This window comes from Neophocaena asiaeorientalis, unplaced genomic scaffold, assembly GCF_003031525.2.
Source record: "Neophocaena asiaeorientalis asiaeorientalis breed wild unplaced genomic scaffold, Neophocaena_asiaeorientalis_V1.1 scaffold226, whole genome shotgun sequence".
Classification (NCBI taxonomy): Eukaryota; Metazoa; Chordata; class Mammalia; order Artiodactyla; family Phocoenidae; genus Neophocaena; species Neophocaena asiaeorientalis.
The window spans coordinates 2,371,146-2,382,392 of NW_020173037.1; the positions used below are offsets into that span (position 1 = coordinate 2,371,146).

Consider the following 11,247-nt stretch of genomic DNA (forward strand, 5'->3'; position numbering starts at 1 on the left):
ACCAACCCCCCGGGACTACACTATCTGCTGAGGATATAAACGCCCCAAAGCCACGGTTCCCGCCTTGCCTCTGCCTGAAAGCCCCTCCCCTCCCTGTGCCCTCTCTCCCTCCCTCAACGTCCACCCTAATGTCTCCATGTCCCCCGCACAGCGGTGACCGGAAGGCGAGGAGAAGGCGGTCAGGACGGCCTGTGTCCTGGCGATGGCCCGGGCGAACTCACACCCGTAAGCGAGCTGTGTGTACCACACTGTGACCTCCAACAGCCCCCGGTCAGCGGTCTTCGGGGCGAAAGAGGAGTAAGGGTGTGCGAGCTGGGCTCAGGCCACAGTCCTAGTTAACGTCCCTGCGTCATTTCGTGGCACGTCCCTCGCACCCCAGCTCTGCCCCCGCCCCCCGTCCCCCCGCTGGCTGGCCTCGCTTATTCCCAAGGCCCGCTCTCCTGGGGTTTGCCCTGCCTTCTCTGCTTTAACCTCTTTGAACTTGCTGTGGCATCTGAGACCATCCAAGGCCCAGGTGGGAGTTTTCTGAGCTCTCAGCTCCCATGACCATCACTTGCCTCCCCCTTGGCCCCAGGTCTTTGTTCTTTGTGGGCTTCATTTTCCCTGTCAGGTCCCAGCAGGATGAGCGCCCTCGAATTCTGGGCCGGGCACTCTGTTCGCTTCCTCTTATACATCTTCCCTGGAGGCCCCATCTCCCAGGCCGCAGCTCACGATCTCACGTCTGCATCTCTAGCCAACAATTCAGGTGATCTTCCTGCCACCAGACGGTCCCCACGTGCACCCGGCCCCTGAAGAACTCTGCACACTGCTCTTCCTAAGATACCCCAGCCCTAGTGCACTTTTCTGCCCAAACACCCTGTGGCTTGTTCACGGGAAACCTGGCCATCTTCTCAGGGCCCTCGCCCTGCTCTCTCGCTCTCTCCAGGTCACCTGGTCCTGGGGCTCAGCTCGGGCCCTTCTGCTCCAGACGGCCGGGCCTGTCTCAGAACCCGCTGCAGCTCGACTAGTACTTCCTGCCCTGTCCTTTCAACTTCTGAGGCACGGAAGCCCTTGAGAATGTGACGAAAACCATGAACCCCCTTCCCAAGTAATGCTCTGCCATTAAGTTTTGTGAGTCTGTAGACTCCCTGAAGCCCTGACTTGGATCCTCTGAGGCCAGTGGGTGTTAGATTAAGATCTGCTGATCAGAACATAAACATTTCTAATTGTTTTACATGTTCTGTTTTTCGGTCGATTAGACTTTTAATTCTCTTAGCATGAGATCATGTCAGGTACATTTTTTTCATAATCCTCTTAGTTCTGAGCATAGGTCTAGGTATGTACAGAACATTTAACTACCAACTGGTTGAAATTGCCCTAAAACATCTGCAAAGTCAGCTCCATAAGCCAAGGCGTTATTTATTACTCAAGGTTTTGAATTGGAGTCTCCGTTCTAGAACCACAGAGTAAGCCACTCCAGATGACTTACGTGATTAGTTCCTTCTTGAGATCTCTTGCGTGGAGCTTGGGTTTAGGGCTTGGTATGGAGGCCTCTCCAGGGAACTTCTTTTCCTCTAAATTTTCTAGAGAGCTCACTGGGTCTTTCTGAAAACAAAAATAATACAGAAGCACACAAGGCATTAGGAAACCCTGGAAAGACAACTGTATTTGAAGTCATTGGGGTCAAATTTGAGTTTTGGCTTAAAGACTTAGATGACATCCCTCATCGGATTTGTACACAAAATAAATAAGATAATGAGTATAAGGGTAGATCTGGACTGCTATGGACATTTATGCTTGGTGAAGAATGAGAAATTATAACTCACGGGCACACCTTTAGAAAGTTTGCATTTTGGCAAATATAACTACAGAGGTATTTCTTGAGCTATGTAAATAAGTTAATATTTTAATATATTTTAAGTTTTACAGCATAGCAAACATTTCGTAGAGAACATAGGAAGAGTTCTTTATGCACACAGCAGTCATTGGTAAAAGAAACACTGCAAAAAATGAATCACACATATTTTCAAACAGAGAAGGAAGAAGTAAATTTAGGCTAGGAGAATGTCCTTTCTTTCTTTTTTTTTTTTTGTGGCAATACGCGGGCCTCTCACTGTCGTGGCCTCTCCCATTGCGGAGCACAGGCTCTGGACGCGCAGGCTCAGCGGCCATGGCTCACGGGCCCAGCCGCTCCGCGGCATGTGGGATCTTCCCGGACCGGGACACGAACCCGCGTCCCCTGCATCGGCAGGTGGACTCTCAACCACTGCACCACCAGGGAAGCCCAGAATGTCCTTTCTGATAAGCAGATAATTAAGATTTAAATTGTTTGTTTAAATATGTAATCACCGAGTCCACAATATCTAGGCAACATTTAGTTTGATTTTTCTGGATAATTGCTTTTAGTCTCACATCACTTCCTGTTTTCCTTAAACTACCTCTTTTGCTAAGTTGGCATTCTGTAATGGTTTTACTCATTGGATGGAATCTCTTGTTGGGTTATCACTAATTTTCATGGCCTTAGTTTAAGCTTGGTACTGATCCTGATTTCATAAGGAAATCTCATTGATCCTTTCAAATCATTTATTTACCATCTGATATATTATCTTACAGAAAACTAATGACGGTTTTATTCAGTCACATAAATAGCTTACTTTTATCATTAAGTTTATATCCAGTAAATATAATACGTTCTGGATTTAATATTAAGATCAGATTAACTAATATAAAAAAACTGTCTCCTAAATCTCAAAAGTACTGACCCATTTAAGGTGAGAAAGCAATTTTGAGTTATTCAAGGTAAACCTCATTTAAATCAAGTGAATATGAAATTGCAAAAGGGCAAATACAATGTTAATAATCCTGAGTCTACACCCCAAATCAGTGGAAAAACAAAGTCCCTGGATTTTCCCAAACAAAGAAAAACGCTTAAGCCTTCATCTCGGTCATAAAGGCAAATGCAATCTCTTTCATTAATTACTTGGATAACACTTCAATCAATGATTTTCCATAGGACCACACAGTGGTAAATACGTTTGCACGACCTCAAGTAACATTATCTTCAGACCAAATTAACAAAACACGGTTTGGTCCAATTTCTTCTTTCATAGTATTTTTAATACTGAGTATTCCATTTTATATTATTGATTAGTGTTTGAAAATAGTAGCAGATAATAATACACCCCTGAAAACTGAAGAGAAATAGGTGTTCGATGAGAGTTATCTACTAAGGTAGAAGAGAAGGGCTTCCGTGGAATCTACAGAAAAGAACTGAATTATGCTTATCCTTTTCACGTTTCACAGCGTAAATGCCTAAAGTGAAGCGTTAGCACCATCTTCCGTTTCATTTGGAGCTACCTGGATTCAGCCCGGGTGGTGCTTTCCACTATAATTTACAAACGACTTGGCCTTCTGAGAGTCGATACAAATGATAAATCCAATTTTGTCTCAGTGTGGAACAGCTTTTGTTTTTCTGTTCAGACGCTGAATTTTTCACAAAAATGGCATAAAGTGAAAAGGAGCTATTTTATTATTTTCTTTGCGATGAACGAGAGCAAAGTGTCTCTAAGGAGGCACGTACAGATGAACACATAAAGGTCATTAGCTGTTGTTTGTTGAATCTGCATATTATGGAAGACAAGGGATTTTGAAAGAAACGATCGACTATGAAAGTTTAACTTATTTGACTCAAATGCATTCAAAATGAATGCCTGCAGAATATATGGTATTTAACTTAGCACAGTGGTATGTGCTGAGGTTTCGGTAGGATAATTTTATTGGATATGACCTTTTAAATATTTTGTAACTTCTTTTAAAAACTATGGACTCTTGGGTATGTGATTGCATTATGAAGTAGTTGTCTTTTTCCCTTTCTTTTTTTGCTCAGAATTCTACCTCTAGAAGCTTGCAGAGAGCATAGGTATTAAAATACAGGTGACCATCACTATAAGAATGCTTAATTTTGTTACAGAAGCATTGTATATTGGATAAACTCCTAAATAGCACACCATAAAAATATGCCAACATCATTTGTCGGAATTTTTTCAACATTCAAAGTATCATTTTGAAAATAATAAATTTATATTGGGGAGACATAAAGAGAAAATGTGGCACACATATATATGTGTGTGTTTAGAGAGTATATGGGTGCAATGAAATTCCTTTAATGTACAGACAGAAGTTTATATAGATTTCAGTAAAGACCAGAACATAATGGGAACATGAATAACAGATAATAGCATCTGGCACTTTTAACATTTGAAGCCCTGAAATCTTTGGAGAACTGACAGTTGAATGAAACTGACAGGCCTAGTTATTTCTCAGCGCTTTCCTTTTGAGATAATTTGAGGTTTTTCCAGATTCAGGATTTTGTTTTTAGAGGGCATCTGGACAGGCTATTTCACTGAGAGAGACAGACAATATTTTCTGAAAATTACCACCAAAATGAGGCAACTGTTGTGCATATGAACTAGATAACAATGAATTGGAAATAATCGCCCAGTTTCTGGTCGGGGCAACGGGTGTGAGTCTCACGTGGGATGCGCGGGGCTGGGGAGGTGGGAACAGTCCACGTTCGCAGAGCACCGCTGGGGCCCCGAGCTGCGTCTCTGCAGAGCTCACGGGAAGGACAGCCAGGACCATCCGTCCCTGGTTTGTGTGGTCACGTGGAGTCACGTCCTGTAACCGGGCTCAGGGGCTCTGGTCCGGTCCTGCCATCCTAAGAAGCACCAAAACCACTGTGGTCTCCAGCACACACCTGGCCAAGTACCACTGCTTCATTATTCTCTTTCTCCTTTCCTTCCTGCTTTTTCTCAATATTTCCTAGCTGTCTCCATTTCCCTGTGTACTTTTTTCTTTTCCTTTTCTCCATTTTCTCCCTCTCCCTTTTCTTCATTTTAGGGAAGCCCAGGCCCATTACTTATTTTCTATATGACCAAAGAACAACAACTTTACCCCGGCAAGCCTCAATTTTCTCCTCTAGAAACTTTGATAATAATCCTGCCTTTCAGAACTGTTAGGATAATGAGATGCTGTTTAAAAAGATCTTTAATCTTTATTCTTACCCAACATGGCCTCCCTCTGCTACCTTCCCAACGACGACATTGAATACAATCTACTTTTTCAAAATAATAACTATCGAGTATCACATTTTTCATTTAGGGATTCAGAACAAAATGTGAAAAATACTCTCTATTGGTAAATTACCTTGGCATGGATGAAAGCACAAAGAACAAGGGTGAGAAGCTGCCCCAGGAGTTACAGGGGTTCAGAAGCACCTTTGTGTGTGTCCCCGCGGGGACAGCGCCCCAGCAATGAACCACCCACGTTCAGACCGAGACAATAGGCGTTAGGCTGAAACCATATTTGTCAACTCGAACCTAGTGCAGGGCTTCCCTGGTGGCGCAGTGGTTGAGGGTCCGCCTGCCGATGCAGGGGACGCGGGTTCGTGCCCCGGTCCGGGAGGATCCCACGTGCCACGGAGCGGCTGGGCTTGTGAGCCATGGCCGCTGAGCCTGCGCGTCCGGAGCCTGTGCTCCGCAACGGGAGAGGCCACAACAGTGAGAGGCCCGCGTACCGCAAAAAAAACAAAAACCCTAGTGCAAGCACTTGGACTCCAAGAACTCAGTTGATGTCTCCAAAGTCCTCTTTGCTGCTCTCAGTAACACTGAATTTCCACTTAGCTTGTCAATTCCAGACGTCAGAATACTTAGGTTGCCATTTGCAGCAGTGAGTCTACACTATCAGACCCGAAGGAGGCAAGCCATTCTGGAAGGAGCAGAAATCTAATCTAAACAAGTCATTTCCCCCACGATTTTGCTGGCACGTTGAACACTGTCACAGGTCCGTCAGCCTTAGATAGGAACGTACTCCAGCTGAATCCATAAAGCCGCCTGGGTGAATCCACATGTTTTGATAAAGAGAGAATATTTGTCATGAGACTGAATTTTCTGGTGATCTGAGGGATAAGAAGTACATACAAGGAGGTCCCTGAGGTGCTCACTAGACCCCCAAGCCGCAGGAGTGTCCCAGAATACGAGGGTTACCCTGTAGACATCGCTGCACAAACTTAAAACCGATGTCAAATGACACAAACACCCTGAAGGGAACAAGAACCCACTATGCTTCATTACTGGTCGGGACTGGACTGGACCCCTGACTGGTGAACAGAAAGGAGACTGCTTGTCAACGGTGACCTTGGCCTGTGTACAGCGGGCTCGCAGGGGTGAGGACAGAAAGTCTAAGCCCCTGCACGCAGCACCGAGACTCCCCAACACGGGAGGGTTCCCTTCCAGCTGGATCGCCCAGGAACAGGGACGCCGTGATGCCTATCCGGAAGGGACCGTCCTCCGTGCCACGTGCCTTTGACTGGACCTCTACCTCCAGGCCTCGTAACTGCCATTAGGTCCCCCTGTGGGGAGTGGAATAGGCCCGGTTGGCAATCGGGAGTCTCGTGGACTGGGGGCGTCCCCCGTCTCGGGAGCTGATGTGCACGGACTGGACCGAATCGACAAACTTGCTCTCAGCCCACTCCCCCTGCCTCCTGACTTCCATCTCAGACCCGCGTGCCGAGAGATCGCTAATGCGAATACCGGCAGATTTCTGGATTGTATGATGACGTAAGTTAGGTGTAACTTCTGTGACTTTGCACAGCTGAAGCAGCCGGGGACATGGAAGAGGGCAGAGATGCACACTCACCGGTTCACAGTCACCACCTGAGGCGAAGCAGTTTCTTACACGTTGCAGGGTCAGTTTTATATTTATTAGAGTCAAATGTATATGATTTAAGAAACAGTTCTTCTAAAACAGTGTTATGATAGATTAACTAAGACCATCCCTAAATACTTGGGTGAATATTTTTTAATAAATTTATTTATTTATTTTATTTTTGGCTGCATTGGGTCTTCGTTGCTGTGTGTGGGCTCTCTCTAGTTGCGGTGAGTGGGGGCTACTCTTTGTTGACGTGCGCGGGCTTCTCATTGCAGTGGCTTCTCTTGTTGCGGAGCACGGGCTCTAGGCACACAGGCTTCAGTAGTTGTGGCACACGGGCTCAGTAGTTGTGGCTCGCGGGCTCTAGAGCGCAGGCTCAGTAGTTGTGGTGCACAGGCTTAGTTGCTCTGCAGCATGTGGGATCTTCCTGGACCAGGGCTCCAACCCACGTCCCCTGCATTGGCAGGCGGATTCTTAACCGCTGCATCACCAGGGAAGTCCTTGGGTGAATTTTTAAAAGCCAAGCAGAGTGACAATGACTATACCCTGTATGGCAGACTCCAACCTGAAGCTGCTGCTGTGTCAGTCCCCCCACCCTCCCCGTGATGGTGTGGCCAGTGGTGACGCAGAGCCTGCCTTGGGTCCTGGGGGCTCCTCCGGCCCTCCCGTCTACTCTGCGTGCCTGCTTAGCTACTCGCTGGTCCGTGAGCTTGGTTACAGGTTGGTCCTCCTACCAGACTGAGCACGCGTGTGGAGGAAGCTTGGGCAGGAAGCACGTGCAGGAAGCGTGGGCAGGAAGCGTGTGCCAGGTGGTACTGCATCCTCAGGACCGATCTTACTGCCTGGACGTGGGGATCACAGTGAAAGTGTGCGGAGGGAAGATGGGAGGGAGGGAAGGAAAGAAGGGGAACAGGAAACAGCCCAGTCTTGTCATCACTGCCATTGACATTGACTCATGCCCTGAGATGTTAAAGCAGATGCTAAAAATCACACAAGGAACTATACTCAATATTACGTAATAACCTATAAGGGAAAAGAATCTGAAAAAGAATCCACACACACACACACACACACACACACACACACATGTATAACTGAATCGCTGTGCTCTACCTGAAGCTTACATGATATCGTAAATCAACTATACTTCAATAAAAAAGCATATGCTAAATCCACTTAGTCTTCCACCAAAGTCTCTGAGCTTCACACAACTGTAAAAGGTGAGGATACACACTTTCAAATGTCTATTTCAGTTCTTTAAACACGTCAACTGGCAAGAACGAACCACTTCCCTGACAAACAGAATCACCTACAGTAAAGCTGGGGTCGCATCTGCAATGTCACTGCATCTAACCAGTGGAGGTGTGGCCATGAACTCTCTTGAATGACACTGAGTCAAGGCTAATCAGACCCAGCCAGGGCGCTCCAACTGTGAGATGTGGGCTGATGAATTCCTGCACGGCCACAATGTCTGGCTTCCAGGGGTGAAGCCACCTCCAAGGATAGCCCAGCCCACAACTCTGGAGTTGCCATGGCTGAGACATCCCGTGTCCACGATCAGTCCCCAGACCACGGCTCGGCACACAGGGATGCCAACACCATCCCTCCACGAAACCACGGAAGGGAACTTGACGAGATGCGTCCTTGCCCCCGATTCGTTCTCGTGTTCCGGCATCCGGTGCGGAGCACACGGAGGCTGGCGGCTTGGTGTTGGGTGACACCCTGCCCCTCATAGGCTGCCGTGTCCGAGGGAGAGAAGATGCCACCTCTCACGCAGCGCGTGCTATTCAGCCGTAATGGGGGTACAGCGCACTCTAATGACATATTGTTTTAGGCAAGGGATGGGAAACGTTGGATTCATTTATAAATTCCTCCTGAAATTGAAAACCAACGTTTTACCAAAATCAAAAACAAGGTACAGAATTACGTATTATCTACACAGGACCGTGAGAATTAATCCAGGAGGAAAAAGCTGACCACACCCTTCGATCACGCTCCGTCTCAAGCTTATCGGCCCCATTGAAACAATACCTCTTTCTCCTCCTCTGTCTTCCCGTGAGCTTTGCTATAGTTGATAGGCGTGTTCCAGCCCTCGTGATCACAGAGGGCCTGGTAGAAGGCGGCATTGACCAACAGGCTGCTGGTTTTGAATGGGGAAGAGGAAGCAGTTGGAACAGAAGGGTTAGTGGAAGTTAGGGGTGCAGCTTTGTCCAGGATTCGGTTTTTTTTCATGCTTAAGTCCAATGTGCCATTTTCATCCACTTCTATCTCGGCTCCCTGGTATACAATAGGAAACAGAAAAACATTTAAGCAGTTTGCAGTGGTAGCCTAGCCATGTGGGCTTTTAAGGGATCATTTTAAATGCAAGCTTTTATGTAAGTATATCTGATTTTAAATCTAGCTTTCCGATTTGCTTTGGTTAATGTTCAATTCTTAGGCAGACTTTTCAGAGCAGCCCCATTAGTGAGCTTCGTGTTTCTGGGTTTAAACAAAGTAAGCCTAATATAAATAAGATGGTCCAAATACTAAATGTACTGGCTAAACCTGTTTTATCCTTTTTTTCCCCCCAAGTTTAGCTTTAAACCTTCCTTTCTAGTTTGCAGAATCATCACTCCCAATTCATCCTCCGAAGCATTAACACTTGAGCTTATAAAGAGGCACAATATTCTTCCCCCATGACAATATTAATCTAACGTGAAAAACGCGCACAAATAACCAGCTGGAAGAGACGTCCTACTGGGAAATATGAGAACTATATTAGATTAGTATGAAAGTGACATTTCACCCTGGGTGCCTCGCGCCAGAAAAGCTTGGTTAACGCATGGCGGGCGTGTTGGGGGAGGCGGCAGTGTAAACCAAAGTTCCCCTGGGGGCCTGGCGTGGAGGTACCAGGTGTCACATGACAGGACGGGGCGGGCAGCAGCGGGTAAGTTCTACAGTGAAAACTCCAGAATAAAGGTGATTCTCTTCCAGATACTCAGTATGAGACTTTAATTCTACCTCACGGCGTTTCTCTTCGGGAGACCTTTGGCTAAGCTTCATTTTCTTTTTAAGGTTCAAGTGCCAACAAAGTCCCCACGTGCCCTGGACCTTCCACAACTCGTGCGCCCGAGGATGGCGTGCGTGGCCCCGAACCGTGAACACCGCCGGGCGGTAACTCCCAGAAGGCGGGGTGAACGAGCTCGCCACCCTCGCAAGTGGGTCAAATGAATACCTGAGCGGCACTGTCACTGTCATCCATCAATTCACAATTAGCTTCTGGACAATGTCTCTTCTCTTTTCCCTTTGGCCGGCAAAGCAGAAGTCTTCTCTGAATATGCTCGTAAGATCCCTAACGGTTACTTCCCAGGGGTTTATTTTAACTCCCCGTTTACTCTGCACCCATACCCCCTCCCCAGCAGGTCCCCCTGAGACGTGACCCACCGTAGCGGCCGCCTGAGCTAAAAAATAAAAGCATCTCTTCTGTTTGCTTGTTTGATCTGCAAAGTTCCTATTCTCAGTCTCTCAGCCTATGAGGTAGAAATGCCCTATTATATTTGTGGGAGGTAAATACACTTCTAATATATTTGTACTAAGATGTCTGGTCATATCTTTCTGTCCTTTTCAGTAAACAGTTTAATCTCCTGTGATAGTTTTAAGCCCTGAAATTCACAGTACAGCTTATCCGGGATAATAACTTAGTAACCACCACATCTTATGCCATCTGTATAATATCAAATACGTTTTTATACCAGCATTAATAAACCTTAGTTACAAAAATCCAAGATATTAACCATATCAGTGCTACGTGCCCTCTCCATGATACAATGCATTCTGCCAGGAGTACATCAGAGCAATTTTTGGCTTCAAAACTGATACGTGACTACAGAAAAGAAACAGAGCTACAGCTATCAAGTTTAATGGCCAATGTAAAGTAAAATGCTAAATATTGTAGCTGCTGACATTTTTCGTAAAAAAAAAAAAAAAAAAAACTTGGGTTAAGACTGCACAACCAACATTCACATAAAATTCCAGACCTCTGTGACAGATGGCTTAGGAAAAAGGAGTCACGTGACTGGGCTGCAGTGTTTCATAGTGCAAAACCCATAAATAGTGCAGACTCGAGCTTGCTGAAAAAATACCAACTATTCCAAGACAACACGAATATATATTTTAGCTTTTACAGGAAAAAGAAACTTCCCATGAGTAAATTAAAAAATCGGAGATTCTCAGAGTTGTGATGGTCCTACATCTTGAGTAATCATGGGCTGATTGAAAAAAAAAATCATTCCTAATGTTTAAAAGAGGTGCTTTTCTGCACCCCGTGCCCCAGCCGGCTGCTCTGAGCACCTGACTGGGCTGGAGGCGGCCGTGTGGGTACAGATGGGCTTTAAGTGAGCTCACAGATGCATTCAAAATTACACACAGCACCAGGGAAGGGCCCCTTTCTGCCCATGGATGGGCAGCTCACACGTTTACTGCATGGATTTTATTCAGATTATCAACAGACATCACATCTCTCTGTGCTTGAAACTCCAAATGGCAGGACAACGAGGACAGGGTGCGGGGGGGGGGGGGGGC

General features: G+C 46.2%; 1 protein-coding gene across 1 annotated transcript in view; it reads right to left on the reverse strand.

Moving 5' to 3' along the window:
• The window catches only part of ST18 (ST18 C2H2C-type zinc finger transcription factor), a 65,916-nt gene that overhangs the window by 25,579 nt on the left and 29,090 nt on the right, over positions 1-11,247 (reverse strand). Inside the window, exons 9-10 of the mRNA XM_024742560.1 lie at positions 8,719-8,964; positions 1,469-1,584 (exon numbers count right to left, since the gene is read on the reverse strand). Coding sequence (XP_024598328.1) covers positions 1,469-1,584; positions 8,719-8,964 — 362 coding nt within the window. The remainder of the gene's footprint in view (positions 1-1,468; positions 1,585-8,718; positions 8,965-11,247) is intronic.